General features: G+C 49.9%; 1 protein-coding gene across 1 annotated transcript in view; it reads left to right on the forward strand.

Annotated features, from left to right (window-relative positions):
- The window catches only part of LOC111721738 (telomerase-binding protein EST1A-like), a 26,680-nt gene extending 7,112 nt beyond the window's left edge, over positions 1-19,568 (forward strand). Inside the window, exons 3-6 of the mRNA XM_023518700.1 lie at positions 10,478-10,631; positions 13,655-13,866; positions 14,186-14,267; positions 17,896-19,568. Of these exons, the coding sequence (XP_023374468.1) occupies positions 10,478-10,631; positions 13,655-13,866; positions 14,186-14,267; positions 17,896-18,026 (579 nt within the window). The 3' untranslated portion in view covers positions 18,027-19,568. The remainder of the gene's footprint in view (positions 1-10,477; positions 10,632-13,654; positions 13,867-14,185; positions 14,268-17,895) is intronic.
- The last annotated feature ends 14 nt before the right edge of the window (positions 19,569-19,582 follow it).

Genomic DNA, 19,582 nt, shown 5'->3' on the forward strand with positions numbered 1-19,582 from the left:
AAAAAAAAAAAAAAGATCAGCTCCCCTGCTCAGAAATCATCATTGCCTTTGCTTGGCTAGTAAAATAAAGTCTAACCCCACTGGGCATGGTGGCTCATGCCTATAATCCTTGCACTTTGGGAGGCCAAAGCAGGAGAATTTTTTGAGGCCAGGAGTTTGAGACTAGTCTAGGCAACATAGTGAGACCCCATCTCTACAAAAAGTTAAAAATTTAGGGCAGCACTTGTGGCTCAGTAAGTAGGACACCGACCCCATATACCAAGGGTGGTGGGTTTGAACCCAGCCCTGGCCAGCTAAAACAGCAGTGACAACTGCAACAAAAATAGCCAGGCAGGGCAGCGCCTATGGCTCAAAGGAGTAGGGTGCCTTTGAGCAGGGCACTGGCCCCATATGCCAGAGGTGGCAGGTTCAAACACAAAAACTGCAGGAAAAAAAAAAAGCCCGTCATTGTGGTGGGCACCTGTAGTCCTAGCTACTCAGGAAGCTAAGGCAAGAGAATCACCTAAGCCCAAGAGTTGGAGGTTGCTGTGAGTTGTGACGTCATAACACTCTACCAAGGGCAACAAAGTGAGGCTCTGTCTCAAAAAAAAAAAAAAAGTTTAGCCAAGTATGGTGGTACATGCCTGTAGTTCCTGTTGCTCTAGAGGCTGAGGCAGGAGGATTGCTTGACCAAGGCTGCTGTGTGCTGATTACACCCATTAATAGCCACTGCAATCCAGCATAGGCAATATAGCCAGATTTCATTTCTAAAAAAAGAAAATAATAATAATTTAATGGTAATGGCATCTACCTCTTAGAGTTGCTGTAAGGTGTCAAAATGACTCACAGAGCACATAACATGCCTAACTGGACATGAAGGTCTTTTGCCTGAATGACGACACTAACCTTCCTCTCCCATCACTCTCCCTAAACACCCTCTGTACTTTCCTATTCTTTGGTCCTTGTTAATGCAGTCCCTTAAACCAAGGCACTCTTTTTATTTGCTCTGTATTTCCTGTTACCTGTTGAAATTCTATTCTTCCTTCAATCCCTAGATGAAAGTCCATCTCCCCAGTAGAGCCCTCCCTGATTCCCCCCAAGAGGAATTCATCTCTCTTTGCTCAGTATTCCTGCAGCATTGATTTATTCTTCATTTGTGGAACTGCTATGATGCCTCATGTTACAGTTATTTCTGGACTTGTTTCCCATACTATACTGTGAATTCCTTAGAATCAGGAATAATGTCTTTATTTCGGTTTAGTAAATGGTATTGAGCATTTACTATGCTAGTGACTGGGGGACACAGGAATGAACAAAAAAGTCACATTTCAAAGTGTACAATGTAGTGGAGAAACTAGTCTTTAAACATGTGATTTCAAGTGTGAGTGGCTGTCAATACAAATGGACAGTCTGAGATGCTGTGGGAGCTCATATGCCATGGGAATCCATCCCTACCTAGAGTGCTGTGTTCAGCTTTGCCTCTCCAAAGACAAACAGTACCTCAGAAATTGGAGGTCTTAACTAAGATTTGACTCACAATGCCTAGCTGGCCCTGTCCAGATAGCCCAACTGCTCATCATCAGCTCCTTCTAAGGAGGCTGCTCAGGCCCAGGCACTAAGGACCTGCCTTGAGTCAGCCCAAGCTGTGGTTGCTGTGGCCCCTTTAAGAACAGGCCCCACTCTTACCGGACTGGCTGCCCTGCCTCCTGTCAGCCTCCTTCCTCCAGCCTCACAGCCACAGGAGGATTTCTCAGCAGAGGAAAAATTCCCCCCTTCCCTTCCCCCCCCCCTTTAATGCCCGGGGCCCTTCACTTCCATAATTCTTCATTTTCCAGCCTTGAACGTAAGCCAGACACATCTGTCTGGCCATATGCGTGAACCCTGGAGTCTGTGCCGAGGTGGCTGTAAAACAGGGCCGGTGAAGGCCCTTCTGGGAGAGCACACACATGTGTGTGCCCTCGGGCCATTGGCTCCCTGCCCAGAACCACGGGGGCTTCAGCGCTCCAAACCCATGTTAACCTTTTCTTATTTTTCCTCTTTTTGTTTAATTTAAAGGGGGAAAATCCCAAAGAAAAAGTATAAATTGTCCTGGGAGTGGAAGAGAGGCTCCTAGCTAGAGAGGCCATTATTGTTGGCAGGTACCTGGGTCACACTAATACAATAAGGAAGAAAGGAGCATCGAGTGAATTAAGATCGGAGAGATGGGCTGTAAATTACACTGCTCTGAACTCCATCAGTCTCCAGAGTGTTAACCGAGAGGTGTAAGGCAAGTCCCCAGCTCCCAGTGCCTTTTACAGATGCAGCAAAACAGGAACCACACATGTTTGGGGAAGGGGATATGAAGATGGGGTTGAAAAAATCCTCCTGGCCCCCATGGTGGCTATAAAGACCATGTGAGATCTGGGGCTGTAGCTACACCCCCATTTCCCTGCTCTTACCTAGACCCCTGGGCCTAAGCTCATCTGTGAGATTGGGGGAGGTGAGGCCTGGCCTCCCTCCGCAGCCTGTCCCTCCCTGCTTCCGGAGTTGCACAGAGGCTGGTGAGTGGGGCCGATTGGAGGTCAGAAAAGGGGTGTGGGGAGCTCTCAGGGCCTATGCAGCTGGAGCTACAGCACCCCGGCAGGCCCCTGGATGCTGGGGGTGCCAAGTCCGCCCACCCAGGGCTTTGAGGCCACACTGCGCAGCTCAACCCAGGCTTTGCCTTGTTTGAGACAGCGCCTCATCTGGAGTTGGTCCTGCCCACCTTGCTGGTTTTTGCCTAAGTTCCTTTCATTCCCATTGCCATTCTTGAGAGGTGTCCAGAGACCAAAGCAGGGTATATGGTTTGTATGGGAAATTGGTCAGAAGTGTTTCATTCCTAACCAGGCCCCCAGGGCAAAGCAGTCATTGAAAATCTTCCTCCAGGCATGAGGCGTGGCCTCTTGGCACCTCATGCTGGCCATGGCCCTGTGAATCCCCCACCTCCTCACTGCCTCCACCAGGCTTTGCTGTGATTTGTGCTGCCGTCGGGCGGGGTCAGGTTTCCTGAGCAGTTGCAAACATCCCACCTGAAACATAACAGGCTCTTCCTCTGGCCACAGCTATTGTTTCCCTCTGCATTATGGCCACAGTCTTGCTCTGTAGCCAGCAATGACATGTGTTCTGAAAATAGCTTCACTCCCCTATCCCCTTCCCGCCCACCCGCCCTCCTGAAGATGCAGTCACTCCTTTGTGGTGGCCCCAGGAGTTCCACTCTAAATATAGCTGGAGTCCATTCACACTGCCACCCAGCTGGGGGGGGGGGGCTGTTGTGGAACAATGGCGTATGCACAGAGTCCCCCACACCTGTATGGAAGCTAGCGGAAGGCAGACACTCAGCCCTGGCTCCTAGCTGTCGGAGGCAGGGTAGAAGCCAGCATACTACCAGGCCAGGGGCACGTTCACGCCAGGGCAGGAAAGCACATCAGCCTGCAGAGCCGGGCATCCGCCCTTCCCACCCAGGCTGCTCCAGCTTCTTCGAAAACTGGTACTCAGCCTCCAGTTTTCTCTAGCTATTCCTGGCTCCCTTGCTCTAACAGACTTCTTGGGGTCATGTCCTCCTACAGAATGGTCAGGGCAGGAGCTGAAACATCTTTACTGCTTATTGAAACAGGCTCAGAGGTCTCATGCTTAGACCTACCACTTCCTGTCCATTAGGAAAGGGCACACTGCTTTGGCTTTTTCAGAACAGAGTTACCAGTTAAAATTCAGTTAGATTTTCCTTTTGGTGGGGTTGGAGACAGTTACTCTGTTGCCCCAGCTAGAGTGCAGTGGTGTCATCATAGCTCACTGCAACCTCAAACTTCTGGGCTGAAATGATCCTCCTGCCTCAGCTTCCCAAGTAGCTGGGACCATACCTGGCTAATTTTTCTATTTTTTTTTTATTGAGACAAGGTCTTGCTTGCTATGTTGCTCATGCTGGTCTCAAACTCTTGGTCTCAACTTATCCTCCTGCCTTGGCATCCCAAAGTGCTGGGATAACAGGCATGAGCCACTGCACCAGCCCTATTAGATTATCTTTAAAGTGCCCCTCAACTCTGAGATTCAGTGATTTAGTTCTTTGAGATTTTATGATACATGGAGCTCTATGCTAGGTATTGTAAAAGAAACTTCAAGAAAAATAAGCACTTCTCCTTGAACACTTTTCAGTCTAATTTGAAAGTAAGATCAATTCTCATAAACAATAAGAAATAGCAAACACCTTGTCATAGTTATAATTTTAAAAGAGAAAGGAAGTATATGTTCAGCTTTATGGTACTTTGGACATCCAGAAAGGGATTTGGACTAGCAGTTTTCCCACTAGAAACATATCCCAGGCTCGGCGCCTATAGCTCAACCGGCTAAGGCGCCAGCCACGTACACCTAAGGTGGCGGGTTCGAATCCCCAGCCCGGACCCGCCAAACAACAATGACGGCTGCAACCAAAAAATGGCTGGGCGTTGTGGCGGGCGCCTGTGGTCCCAGCTACTTGGGAGGCGGAGGCAGGAGACTCGCTTGAGCCCAGGAGTGGGAGGTTGCTGTGAGCTGTAATGCCACGGCACTCTGCCCAGGGGGACAGCTTGAGGCTCTGTCTAAAAAAAAAAAAAAAGAAACATATCCCAAATAGAGATGCTGCCTCCTGCTCCCAGGGAAGCTGCTGGCAGCTCTGCCTCATTTCTGTAGCAAAAACCTGCTACCTTTAGCTTCTGCTAGCTCAAGAAGGAACTGCCTCCCAGTGGTTGTCTCACCAGCTTTTCCTACTTTTTATTTCCATTTTTTTTTTCATTTTTCATTTATATTCACATAGTTAAAATACACACACATAGGCACTATGAGTCTTGTCATAGAAGTCAGTAGGCTTCTGTCCTACCCCTCCCTATGTCCAGTTTTTTACCCTAGTGCTTTCCCCAGACAGTGACCCTTCTGGGTATGGTGAAAATAAACAATAGAGTTGGGCAGGCAGAAAGGGAACTGACATTCATTGAGTTTCTAATACATACGTCAGGCACTTTGCTAGGTACTTCTGTATACTAAGTGAGTGTGGAAATTGCCGTGTTTTGGATCTTTTAATATCTGGTGAAGACTTTGGCCACAGAGGTCTGGGGACAAATGATTTCATCACACTGTGAAGTAATGTTTTTTAGCCTTTTTTATCTCATGGCACACTGAAACCTACAGTTAAGTTTACATGGCACACTTAAATTATGTTGATCAAAAAAAAGTTGAAAAAACAATGTGCCTAATGTGCTTTGAACCTCTTTTGAAAATAATTTAATTAGACTGGGTGCAGTGGCTCATACCTATAATCCTAGCACTCCAGGAGGCCAAGGAGGATAGATTGCCCAAGCTCAGGAGTTTGAGACCAGCCTGAGCAAAGTGAGACCCCATCTCTACTAAAAATAGAAAAATAGCCAGGCATTGTGGCAGGCACCTGTAATCTTAGCTACTTGGGAGGCTGAGACAAGAGGATCCATTGAGTCCAAGAGTTTGAGGTTGCTGTGAGCTGCGATGTTATGGCACTCTACCCAGAGCAACTGAGTGAGACTTTGTCTCAAAAAAAAAAGGAGGGGGAAGGTGCCTGTGGCTCAAGGGCGCCGGCCCCATATACCAGAGGTGGCAGGTTCAAACCCGGCCCTGGCCAAAAACTGGAATTAAAAAAAAGGAAGGAAGGAAGAAAAGAAAAAAGAAAGAAAGAAAATAATTTAATCATCTTTAAAGTTTTTCATGGCACACTAGCTGAAAAATCACTGTTATAGAGGGAAGGAAGCAGCCACCACACTGTGTGAGCCCTTAAGCAGAAGGGAGACCTAGAAAGGCCTTCTCCTGGTTTGGCTCTGCTTTATAATCTGGGTTCTCCAAGTTATACAACTCCTATGTCAGCTAATTGCCTTGCTCTTATTTGTAATTCTAAATGTCTCAAGTTTCAGTGGGTCAGCATCATGAAATTATTCCCACTGTATAGAAAGAGGAACGTAACCTGCACAGAGCCCTTCCTGGAGACCCAAGCTTATTAACTTCCTCCTTAGGCATTATTGTATATTATCTTTCCCAATTCTCTGTGAGCTTGCTCCAAGAAGCTCCCATACCTTAGAGATAGCTGTTACTTAGCACCTTCCCAACTTTATACTACCTTAGTCCTTATTGCGGGAGTCTGATGCACAGGGTCCATGCTTTCCTGGAGTTCCCAGTATACCATTCCAGGACCACTATGGCCCAACCTTTCTACAGTTAGAAAGGTTCTTATGAAGCTCTCCTTCCGGGTCATCAAGCTTGAGTCCAGGCCAGGGCCTGTCTGTCTGAGTCACAGCATTCCACTTGCACCCCTCACCCCCACCAGAGGCTTCTGCAGCTTTTTACTCATACAAACAAAAATAAATCTCACTACCGGCCTCTGAACTCCACAGCAGTATGCTTCCCTCTTCTCCCCAAGTGTCCCATGGCTATGAGAGGGGACTTGGCACTCTCCCCACCAACATCACTTTTTCACTCCCTGCGCATCCTGTGTCCTTCTCTCACCGTGCGACCCAGAGATTGGAATGGGACGTGACGGCCGGCACAGGCGCCGTGCACAGCTGCCAGGAATCTGACGGGTAAAATCTGGAAAAGTTGGGAGGGCAAATGCTAAGTATGCGTGCTCACACACACACACACACACACACAGCGCCACTCAGAAAGGGCCGGAAATGCAGACACCCATAGAAGAGTGCCTGTGGACTCCCAAGCCCTCTTCCATCTGCCGTTCTCTTCAAAAGGACTGAACCAGTCTTGTGACCCAGGTGTGACCCCTAGAGGCCCACTGGTACCCCAGGAGAAGAGGGAGCAGCCTCATATTTAATCTCCTGAGACTCCTGTGAGGGTATGTGGGGAACAGGAAGCAGTTGCGTGGTGACTCACTAGGCAGAGCCAGGTTAAGGGAAGTTGTCTGTGGGCGTCCCTGGGACTGATAATGGCAGCATAGCTCTGACCACCCTCACATAGCTTGGTCCCACTCTACTCCCCCACCTTACCTTACCCCCAGAACCCAGCAAGGCTGCCACCTTCCTAAGAGGTTGTAGCCTCTTCACCTTTCTGGCCGTAACCCAGAGCTCCAAGAAGCCAGGAAAGTCAGGGCTAGGTTTTTCTTCTGTCCTGCCATCAGAACACAGGTAGGCTCAGCTTATTTCTCGGCCCCCCAACTCTACTGCCACCAGGCAAATTGGCTTAAAGGCCTTACTGCCAGCCATAGAAGTAGGATGATAACAGGGTCTTAGCAGCTAATTAATCACACAGGGTAAAAAAGGTACCCCGTTCCATTACTATGATAGAGTCAAACCAGGGCTGGAGTGTCATTTCTCAAGGCAGGAAAATAGATGTAAGATGAGTTTCAGTGGTGCAGTGGCAGAAATGCAGTGATCAGTTAGGACCCTGAGTCCCTATTACTACAACAGTCTCCCTAACACCCAAAGCCAGATGTCAGTGCTTGTTCTGTTCTCCTCACCCAGAAAGACAGATTTGGGAGCTTAAGGTACCCAAAAAGCATGCAGAAGAGCTAGATGGAGAACACAGGCCTAGAAAAATGAGCAACAAGAATGCTGATGCTCCCTCTGCAAGAGGAAAAAGGGCAGAGAGGTGTTCACTGCACCTTAGCAGGGACCATTTCTAGTTTTTACAAAATGCCCAAGCCACATTTGGTAGAATGTATGTTAGCTTATAGAGGGCAAATGCTAAGTATGCGTGCTCACACACACACACACACACACACACACAGCGCCACTCAGAAAGGGCCGGAAATGCAGACACCCATAGAAGAGTGCCTGTGGACTCCCAAGCCCTCTTCCATCAGCCTTCTGGAGAGGAACAGTGACCCACATCTCCTGGGAAGGAGATCAGCAGCAGCAGTTCTTTCCCCTCCTGGGGTAACAGCAATAGGAAGACTTGAGACAAGGCCTCCCAGCTGCATTTCTCATGCCTGCCGGTATCCTGTGGCCTGTGCCTTCCACCAGCTGTGGTGGCAGTGGCAGCAACAGCTTACTCATAGGGAGAGGTCCCTGGCAGGTCACAGAGAAGCCACCCCCATCATTTGAAGGCATGCCCTTTCAGTTTTACTGTCACTGTCAGTGAAACCTGAGCATCCTCCTCCCTGACTGTTGGTGGCCAGGGCCCGGCACTGTGGGCCCCATCTCAGTTGGCACGCATATCTACTCCTTCTGCATCTGTGTTCCTGCAAGTTGCTGTGTGGCAGAAGGCCCTGAGAGGGTGTGGCTGGGATGGGACCTGCTTTCCTGGTCCCTCCCAGGTTTGTGTTGGTGCCCCCTGCCTCCCTACACAGGGAACACACGTCTGGACAGATGCCAGCAGATCAGTTTGCTTTTTGGCCATGGTCCCCAGAAAAGGAAGCAGCGCAATAATGACCGGGTTCTGTAGTAACTGACATGCCCAGAGCCTAACCTGAAGGGCCACTGCTGCTCTTGTAAAACTGTCAGACAAGAAAATTGGGCTTGTAGGCTCGGCGCCTATAGCTCAAGCAGCTAAGGCGCCAGCCAGATACACCAGAGCTGGCAGGTTCAAATCTAGCCCAGGCCCGCCAAACAACAATGACAACTATAACCAAAACATAGCCAGGCATTGTGGTGGGTGCCTGTAGTGGAGGGCCTGTGGAGGCTAAGGCAAGAGAATTGCTTACGCCCAAGAGTTTGAGGTTGCTGTGAGCAGTGACGCCACAGCACTCTACCCAGGGTGACAGCTCGAGACACTTGTCTCAAAAAAGAAAAGAAAAGAAAATTTGGCTTGTGTAGATGTGCATGGAGCTTCCTTGAAAGGTTTGAGAGTCAGTGAGACAGATAAGCACTGGGCCACATGTTTCCTGAGAGGTGACAAGTGTCCATAGATAATTGGAGCTATAGGAAAAGATTATTAAATGATGCAGAGGAGGCACTTCAACTTTTTATTGTGGCATTTTAGCTTGTCCTGCTAAACAGATGACTAGGCTGTCAAATCCTCAATATCATGGCTGTTGGGGTTTTTTTGTTTTTGAGACAGAGTCTCACTATGTCACTCTTGGGAGAGTGCTGTGGCATCACAGCTCACAGCAACCTCCAGCTCTTGGGCTTTAGGCTGTTCTCATGGCTCAGCCTCCCAAGTAGCTGGGACTACAGGCACCCGCCACAACACCTGACTATTTTGTTGTTGTTGTTGTTTAGCAGGCCCAGGCCAGGTTTGAACCCTGCAGCCCCAGTGCTTCTGGTTGGTGCCCTAACCACTGAGCTATGGGCACCAAGCCCGTGAATGGGATCTTAATACCTCATACCACATGGATTCCTGCTACTGCAGGAAATTGGGAGATTGTATTTCGCATTAATTATTAGTTGTCATTATCACTTTTTTTCTATAGCCTTTGAGTTAAACATCATTTTTTTTTTTTGGTTTGGGTTTTTTTTTTGTTTTGTTTTTGCTTTTGTGTTGTTTTGCTTTTTGGGACAGAGTCTTGCTCTGTCACCCCAGATGAAGTGCAGTGGTGTCATCTAGTTCGCTGTAACCTCAAACTCCTGGACCCAACCAGTCCTCCTGGCTCAGCTTCCCAAGTACCTGGGAGTACAGGTGTGCACCATGGTGTCCTAATTTTTCTTTTTTGTTTTTGAGACAGGGTCTTACTTTGTCACCTTCAGTAGAGTACCGTGGTGTCATAGCTCACATCAACCTCCAACTCTTGGACTCAAGCAGTTCTCTTGCCTCAGCCTCCAAGTAGCTGGGACTACAGGTGCCCACCACAATGCCTGGCTATTTTTAGAACTGGGGTCTCACTCTGGCTCAGGCTGTTCCCGAACCCATGAACTCAAGTAGTCCACCCACTTTAGCCTCCCAGAGTGCTAGGATTATAGGCATGAGCCACTGTGCCTGGCCCTTTTTTTTTTTTTTTTTTTTTTGAGTAGACATGGGGTCTCATTCTTGCTCAGGCTAGTCTTGAACTCCTGAGCTCAAGCAGGCCTCCCACCTTGGCCTTTCAGAGTGCTAGGATTAATGGGCATGAGCTACACCACACCTGGCCAAACTTCACTGTTTTTTATATTGTTTCAGCTACACAGTGAAATGTATTGAATAATAAATTCTGTTGTAGATAGTCACAAGTGTTTAGAGTGAGAGTCCCTTTCTACTTGGTGCCTAGATAATATACATGAAACCACTTTCATATCCAAGGAATCTAACTGTCCCTCATTGATTCTGAGCAGAAGATCTTATTTTCAGAGACATGCAATTTTCAATACTATCAGAGTCCTTTCTTAGTCCTAGGCAGAGTTTTAGCCACACCTTATTCCACGGGCCATTTGGCCTCTGTTGATTTTGATTGCAGTGCTGTACTCAGTCCTTGGGTCTGTCACTTATTCCTGACGGGCTGGCTATTCCCCTGGTGAGGGGAACGGTCCATTAGGGCAGGATGCTGACACACTATCGAGTCAGGGCCCTGGCTCACCCACCTGCTTGCCTGCTCACTGTCTGGCTCACTCACCATTCTGTGTCCCTGTAGGCTGTTCTGGAGGACCAGAGCCAGATGAGGCAGATGGAGCTTGAGATCAGACCCCTGTTCCTTGTACCAGACACCAACGGCTTCATTGACCACCTGGCCAGTCTGACACGGCTGCTGGAGAGCAGGAAGTACATCCTGGTGGTGCCCCTTATCGGTGAGTCAGGCGGGAAGGGTAAGGCAGCCCTGCACGTGTACAGCAGCCCCCTACATACACACTCCATGGCCCAGAGGCCAGGGAGACAGGGCCTTGCTGTGTGTGTGTAAGACAGGATTTGCAGGGAAATAGGGAATGCGTGGGACAAGGAAAATTGTTTGATAATCAAAGCAGTTCAAATTATTATGGCTGATCCATGGCTTAAACTGCTTGAGCAAATGGACTTCTGTGTCTCAGCAACCAAAGGCTGCATGAACCCAGCCCTTGTTTTTATCCTTATAAAGCTTTCAGTAAAACAGCAAAGCTGGTTCCCGTTATTGGTAAACACTCAGCCCTGGCAGATAACGGCAGTGCTGCTGGGTGGTCTGGCAGGGAGGCTGGGAGGATTTTGAAGTGGTTAGATGCCTTTGGGCTGATTGTCTTGTAGCTTTTCATGATCATTCTGTTGGTTCGAGGTAGCATTCTTCTGGCCAATGTCACCCTAAGGCGAGGCCAATGGGAACCCTCCAGAGCAAGCTCTTGGCTCATGTGTGTAGATTCCTACCACTTGGGCCTTTACCACTGTCTGGTCATTGTTGCTGGTGCAGGGTCAGCATCTCAGGACCCAACTAGCTTGCTTTTCCACCCTTTGGCCAGAGGAGCCCAGCTGGACTATCTCCACTGTACTGTCTTCTGGGTATCCTTAGTTCTTAGAATACTCTGTGGTGGGTCAGCCTCAGTGTGGGCTTTGCACTCTGGGCTTCTTTCTAATGTAGCTGATCTAGCTGATGGCTCTGCTGTGGAGGGAGAGGATCTGGAAGATGATTGAGCAGTCCAGGCTTTTTTATGTCCCCAAGTTTGAGAGCCCTGTCCTCTGGAAAAGCCACCAGACTGGCAGTCTGCCTACCAAGCCACCTTTGACATGCATGCCAAGATGTTCCATTGGGCCTTCCCTCCCAGTCCCAAGTGTCTTAGTGCCAAACGGGGGTGGAAACAAAGGGCAGGAAACATCCGCCCCTGCAGAGGCTGCAGAACCCTGGGGGGTTGTGGGAAACACGTTAGCACCACCTGAGAATGTTGGCACTGAAGCAGCCCTCCTCCCCGCCTCCACCCTCCCTGTCTTCCTTCCCCCTCCCCATGTGGCCTGGCCAGAACCTCTTAAATCCAGCCCTTTAGATGGAAGGGAAGGTTTTATGTTCTTCAAAAGTAGAGCAACTTCTGTCACCAAGGCAAAGCAGTAAAGACCATTATGTTGTCCCCTGCTCCCATGCTTCCCTCATCAGGTTCTGGGGTAGAATGCCTTTCAGGATCATATGTGTCAATGCATTCTTACCCAGGAGGTTTTTGGGGGAAAGAAAGTGAATTGGCTACATTTTTGCTAGATGGTCAGAAAATGGTATAACTGAGAGAGGTTGCTGACATCTCAGGAGCCCCCTCAGACTTGGAAAATGCCTCACACATCACCCCAGGCTAGCAGGGTTCTTAGTCACTAGCATTGATTATGCCCCTATTATGTTCAGTCTTCTTGCTCTTGAGAGATCCAATGAAACGCAGAGCTGTGGCCCTTGGTCCTGAGGAGCTTATGGTTTAGTAAAGACACCCAGATTTGGTGGGGAGGCAGGAAAAACGTGAGAACCCAGAGGACATATGGAGGGTTCTAGGAACTGACAACTCGGTTGCAGCCTCACAGGCCAGCCTCCTTGAGTCTGCCCTGGCTTGGCAGGTTCCTGGACTCTCTCAGGAGCTGCAAGAGCGGCTCCTATCCACTGATGCTTTCCTTAGTAGACTCCTGCCCTGTGCCCAGAGCAGCAAAGAGTTAAGCCAACAGCCTTCCCCACTTCTTTCTTGTGCTCTTTAACCTGCTCTGTGCTCCTTAGGCCTGACCCCAGCATTGAGAAGCCCCGCCTGGTGCAGAAGCACAAACAGGCTTCCCCTTTGAAGCCTGTTTAGTTTGGAAGCAGGAAAGCAGATTTGGGGATAGAATACCAGTTTTTCCTGTTTGATGTTCTATTTGCTGGACCATGCACCCATTCACCACTATTCCCTATCCTTGGCTCCACCATTATTCCCTATCCTTGGCTGTACATTATGTGGACACTGCAGCCTCAGGTTGCTGAATGCATGGGCATCTCATGGGTGTGTGTGTGTGGTGGGAGTTGTTCCCACATGGGCTCTTTCCAGAAATGTCTCTGAATACCCAGACAATGAGTGCCAGGCTCACCATGGAACAGCATGCTCATGCCGACTCCCCAAGCCATGAATCATTGTACTAAGGAGAGGCCTCAGACCCCAAACTCCCTGGAGCCCCCAAGGAGTGCATATTTCCCACTTGACCTCAGGCTTTTGGCTGGAATTTTGGAAAGAATCTTCACCAGAAAATGAAGCCGTGTCCCAGACACATAGGCAGGCAGACAGGCACATACACACACTGACATACACACACACACACACACACTTAGTATCAGAGAAGGTAGATGTGCCAAGGGTATGGTTTTGAGGAATACCAAGGCCCTTACAAATGAAGCTGTGACTGCCCCTTACTCTGTAGTGACCTTCCTGCACTGTACTGGAGAGAGAGTAGAATAGAACTTTGCCCCTCTAGGACCACTGTAGTTGGGGCCCCAAGTAGATGCAAAATAAGTGCCTCACTTTCCCTTTAGCTGCTGCATACCCTTGCCTCTTCTGAGGGACCTTCTCAATTTGATCCTATAACTAAGGAATGCAGTGGAGGTGGCTAGGCTAGATTTCTTCCTCTGAATGCAGCAGCTCCATAAAACTCCTTTGAGTTCCTCTCAGGAGGAGGGTAGAGCCCAGGAGAAGAGGTGGAAAGGGATAGGGCACTGTGAAAGTCTTGTCCCTACACACTTCTTGCTCCCACAAGCTCCCCTCCTGTCCTAGTTTCACTGGAAGGGGAAACTGTGGAGAAGGATGGATTATTTGGTCTGGGAAGGGGCTAGTTGGGAAAGTGAGTAGAGGCCTAGGATGAAGGTAGATGTAATTCCTGGTTGCTGAGGCTGATATCTTGTGGGGCTCTGTCTCATCAGTGATCAATGAGTTGGATGGCCTGGCCAAGGGGCAGGAGACAGACCATCGAGCTGGAGGCTATGCTCGCGTGGTACAAGAAAAGGCCCGCAAGTCCATCGAGTTCCTCGAGCGGCGATTCGAGAGTCGGGACTCTTGCCTACGGGCCCTGACCAGCCGTGGCAACGAACTTGAATCTATCGCCTTCCGCAGTGAGGATATCACTGGCCAGCTGGTGAGACTTCTGGCAGGAAAGGAAAGCCTGCAGCCAGCCTTCAGAACAGGGTCTCTAGGAAGGAGGTGCTAAAATGAAGGTCTGTCAGCCTAGGCCACTGAGGGAGCACTCACCATCAAGACCCAGGAGGAGGGGGAGTTCCTTATCCTCCAGATCACTCTTAGCACAGTCAGACCAGGCCAGTCAGGGCCAGAGCACATATGGGAGGGACTCTGGGATATGGTCCTTTCCTGGACCCCAGAGGCAGAGTATATCTCTGTCTCCTCCACATGGCGCCCCCTCCTGCCCAGTGGCCCTTCTCACACTTGTTTTCCTCCAGGGTAACAATGATGACCTGATCCTCTCCTGCTGCCTTCACTACTGCAAAGACAAGGCTAAGGACTTCATGCCCACCAGCAAAGGTACAGCTTTGCCTCTGCCTGAGGATCATCCATCCCCCCTGCCCTACCTTATCCTACTTATCCTCAGCCCCTGAGAAAGGTCTCTCTGCTGACTTTGGCCTACAGAATCAGAGGAATCAGAGTTCAGGGCCGATGTAGGCCTGAGGTCAGCCCAATTTCCTGCACTCCCTATCATAGCTCCCTTACCCTCAGGGAATGTCAGCTAGACCCTGGGCCAACTAGGGATAAGCCTAGCCCAGGAAGCCTGGCTCCAGGCAGTGAGCTTTCCCACTCTGTGCATCTATTTCCTTTCTTGGGTCCTCAGTGAGTTCCCCCTGACAGAAAGAATGTCTTTATGATTCAGTGTAGCTCATTCTGGCCATAGTCTTCTGAGCCCAGCCCTGTGGGTCCCTGGGGCGCACTCCCTTTTCTTGGCCATGTGCACCTTGCTACCTTTTCAGTTCTCCCCTGAATGTTTACTCTATATCAGGCCTGGGCAGAGACACTTCCCCAGTGAGTAGTAGGCTTTTTTTCCTAGTTTCTTTGGTCACGAGCAGTAGCCCTTTGTAAGCTGACTAGAGTTGAAAGCAGGTGAGAGCTTGAGGACTGAACCCTCAACCGAGTTTTCAGGACCTGTTTTTGGTGAGCAGAATCCCATCTTTGGGCCAAGGGCTCCCACTGGGGTTGTCTTCCAAGTGCTTGACCACCTCACCCTCAAGCTCTGAGGGTATCCTTCATGTACAGGGTTAGTAATGCTCAGGGGCTTTCTGCTCCTGGTTCCTAAGATTCCTACATGCCTTCTTTTGGAAGGAATTCTTAGGGCCTTCTAGCTTAGTGTCATCTGCAGAGCTTACAGTTCTCACCATTGGGTTCCTGTCTACATATATGTAGTCTCTTGTTTTTATTCTCTCCTTATGGTCCCTCTCTCCTCTCCATTTGTGTTCCTAGCCCTGACTTTCAGGCTCCACTGGGAATTGTCTTCTCCTGCTACACCTCCTCACCCTGCTAGTGCAAGCCCCTGTCTCTTTCATGAGTCTCTGTACCAGGGACTATAACAGATCCACAACCTCTGTTCCTCAGAGGGCTTGCATTTATTCTCTCTTAGGGCTACAATTAGAGAATTCAACTCAGGGGTCCTCAAACTTTTTAAACAGGGGGCTAGTTCACTGTACCTCAGACCATTGGAGGGCCGGACTGGGGGCCCCGGGACAAGTTGGCTGCTAAGCAGGACAGGCAGTGGTGGCAAAAACACCCGGCGGGCCAGATAAGGTCCTAGGCGGGCTGCATGTGGCCCATGGGCCGTAGTTTGAGGACGCCTGATTCAAGTGATAAAAAGGAGTCCTGGCCAAACCAACAGAGGAGCTTGTGCTCTGTCCCTGGGCAGCTTCCTAGAAGGGGGTATCTTCTGATGGAGATGTAAGCAGGATTGCCGAAGGCCTTATAGAGAAATGTGGTTCCGATACTGTTGTGCTCCACTCCAGCCTCAAAACTGTTTCTTTCTTAACACAGACACATTCTGGCTTTGGCCCTACTAGTCCTCCCACACCCTAAACAGCCTTCAGGAACCTATTGCCATCCTAGGGACCGCCCCTATCAGAATTACATCAGCAACGGCTGGTGTAATCAAACCCCATTTGTCAGTGTGAATTCTTAGCAGATTAACTTGTCAGATTCACAGAGAAACCATCACCAAATGTTTATGTGTAAACGATGTTGAATTTTAAAATCATGTGGATTATGGCGGATGAGGCCTGACAAGATGACAGTCTCTGGTTTCTAACAAAGTGAAGTTACCAGTGTCAAAACAGAGGATGTTTATTGTTAAAAATGTCTCAAAGTATCCACAGAAACCCCTGCAGACCCCTGCCAGCAATGCCGGGCCTTGGTTGCCTGACCTAAGACTCGAGACTCTCCTGGTCTGAGGCCCAGGGCAGGAATGGTGGGGCTGTACACAGACACAATAGCCAGCTGGGAGGCCTCCACAGCATCGCACACAGCACACTAGCCCATACTCACACTGCAGAGGAGCCCAGCCCAGGCAGTTGAAGGGTCTCTAAGCCATCCCCTTACCCAGGGCCACCTTCCTGTCCCTCTCTGCCCACCACAGCCCCTTGCCTCTATATCATACTTTCCTTTCTTCTCTGTTCTCTCCCTACCACGTACCTCTCTCTCTTCCCCCAAACTCCTCCCCAGGCTGAAAGCCAGTTCCCAGCCTCCCTGCCTGGAGCTGGCAAGTCTGAAACTGCTCAGGTCAGACATGGATATTTGTAGTCCCTCAGCCACACCAGCCCACTCAGTCAGTGAGCACCACAGGACATTTCCTGTGCTGTACTGTCTGCCGGACCTCTGTCAGGAAATGCCCAGCCTGGGACTAAGGAGTGGACCTGCCACCCAAGCAGGCATGCCAGGGGTGGGGGTTGTCACTATGTGAGTGCTTAGCTCCTGTTTAAATTCTCTCCAACACGTTAAAGGTTAGGGAATTAGGGAAAGAGAGGTAGTGAAGAGATTATACTTAAGAAAATGAAAGATACCTGTGCCAATACAGAAAGCTCTTTCAAGTACATAACATCTGAATAAAGTATGGCTAGTATGATCACAGTGTTTGAGTGGGGAAAAGCTTAGATATACAAGTATGTGTACTTGGAAATGTGTGTATAAAGAAACCTGGAAGGACACACAGTCCACCCCTGGGGTACAAGACAGAGAGCTGGGAGCATAATCCTGACTTTCCTTTTCCTTTTTTTTTTTTTTTAAGAGACAGAGTCTCACTTTCTAGCCCTCAGTAGAGTGCTGTGGCATAATAGCTCACAGCAACCTCTAGCTCCTGGGCTTAGGCGATTCTCCTGCCTCAGCCTCCCGAGCAGCTGGGACTACAGGCGCCTGCCACAACACCCAGCTATTTTTTTGTTGCAGTTTGGCCGGGGCGGGGTTTGAACGTACCACCCTTGGTGTATGGGACCGGCGCCCTACTCACTGAGCCACAGGTGCCACCCTCTACTTTTTCTTTTTACTCTACTGTTAGACATTTTCACCATATATGTGGATTACTTTTATTTTTATAGAGGAAATCATTTGGCTGTAGACTTAGAGCCCGCTTGGTGGGGTTCTGCCAAGGATCCTATCCTGCCTCTCCTCAGAGTTCCTTCTCCCCCCATCTGGGAGCCCTGGATATGTTTTATATTCCCTCTTCAGTTCTCTACCCCTAAATGCCTAAAGCATCAACCTGCTAGCTTTTGGAGGGAGAAGATGTGCAATTGTGCAAAAAGAGGGTATTGTGATCAAGGGCCAGCTGTGCAGTAAGAAGTAGAAGGCAAAAGGTTGCTTTTGCTCCCTCAATTCCAAGTCCTAGGAGATAGATGTGTGAAGGCCAGTGGGTTTGGGCAACTCTCAGTCACAAGACAGAATACAGTCCTGTGCAAGAGGTGAGGTTCAAAGCAGAAGCCCAACTTGGCCTTTTCTAAGCCAATAGGGGAGGGGCACCATAGGCTGAGAACCTGGATGAAGGAAGGGACTTGTTTCTGGAAAGGCCAAGGAATGACTGGCCTTGACACCCCCACCCCCAGGACCACATTCCCCTTGGGGTAGAAGAGGCAGCCAGTGCCTCTGCATCCTGCCCTCAGTGAAGGCCTTTGCTCTCTCATGCCAACAGAGGAGCCAATCCGGCTACTGCGGGAGGTGGTGCTGTTGACTGATGACCGGAACCTGCGTGTGAAAGCACTGACAAGGAACGTGCCTGTGCGGGACATCCCAGCCTTCCTCACATGGGCCCAGGTGGGCTGAGGGGGCCACACCAGGGCCCACCCCCATGGAACCGTTCCTGAAAGGCCACGAGGCGCCCAGTGTAGCACGGAAGATGCCCACGTGCCTGAGCCACCAATCCACCCAGACAATAAACCATCCTCTTCCAATCCACGCCGTGGCCATGCTGTGGGGGAGCTGCTCCTCACAGAGCCCCTCCCAAGGGTCGGGCGGAAGCTGCTGGGACCCTCCTGGGCTGCCAGGATTTAGTAGGGAGGTGGCTGGCTACAGCAACAGCAGGTGGGCAAGCCAGATAGGCTGCCCAAGCTCTCAGCCTCTCTCCCTCCCCTTGTCTCATTTCAAGGCTGAGGGAGGGCCTCCTCACCCTGGGACTCAGCCATTCTCTGACAGAGATGGCAGGCGTTTTAGAGTTTCCATCAGATGCAGGCGAATCTTAGGTTCCTTTAATCTTCAGAACCTCTGTCCTGAATGTGTTTAAGGAGTTTCAGTTATGTCACGAAGAAGTTGTCCAGGGTGTGTCTCTATCTCCCTGAGGCCTAGATTTGAATTCCCCTGGACCTAAGTTGGGTTTTGGGTTCCATGTTCCTAACAGCAGCCCTAGACCCCCACCTTCTCTATCCCCAACCTTATACATACCCCTATCCTCTGCTCTTCTTTTCTGCCCTTATCAGTCTGGGTCTCTTGCACTTTACCACTTGTTTTCCCCCTGAACAGTAGAGAAAGGGACATCTGGTCTCAGGCCCCATACATCCTGGGTGGCCTTCGCCTGCAATCTTTCCCCTCATTGGCCTTCCTTTCATTCTAGTTCCCTCTTCAGGAAGTTTCCTCAGACTCTTAGTTCCCCTCTTCTTGTCCTCCCTCCTTCCAGAACACCTCCTTACCCTCCTTCCCTTTCTATTGGATCCCTTTCACCTCCTGATGCCCTCAACTTCCTCACCTCAGTTCTGTCTTAGGGGTTCTCACTCTGAATCTTCGTCTCCTCCTACCTGTGGCAGAAGCCTAGTAAAGCTTTCCCACCCATATCCTTCTATGCCAGGCCCCTGTGCTCTTGAGAAACTTCCCAGGCTTACATAGCCCAGACCGTAATGCAGTTCAATGCCAGGGTGTAACATTGCCTAGCCTGGAGTTTTTGTCATTTCTGCCTTTCCCTTGACTTCCCAGAAGAACTGATGCAGGGGCCCTTTAGCATTTGAGTGTTTTGTTGTCCTTTTAGCTGGTACCCATGTTCAGAACCTCAGCAGGAAAGCGTCCTGCTGGAAATGAGTTCCTCCAACCCAGGGGCAGGGATAAGGACTAGGGAAAGACAGGGTTTTAGGTGGAGCCACAGGTGAATCTTGGTGGGACCAGTGGGGAAACACCCCCAAGAACCTACAGCCTGCCCAGAGGATGGGAGCACTGCTCTGGCCACCCTGAGAGACAGGACTATGACAGAAGGAGGGGAGACTATGCATGAGAGCCAAGGCCAATAGTTTTGGGGTCATGAGTCCCCCAGACCCTCAGAAGACTGAGCTGGGGTATAGGGTCCCTGCCTCTCCTTTGAGATCCCCTGACAAAACTGATGACTGGGTGGGTGGGAG

The sequence above is a fragment of the Otolemur garnettii genome, unplaced genomic scaffold, assembly GCF_000181295.1.
Source record: "Otolemur garnettii isolate 467f Iridium unplaced genomic scaffold, OtoGar3 scaffold00145, whole genome shotgun sequence".
Lineage (NCBI taxonomy): Eukaryota > Metazoa > Chordata > Mammalia > Primates > Galagidae > Otolemur > Otolemur garnettii.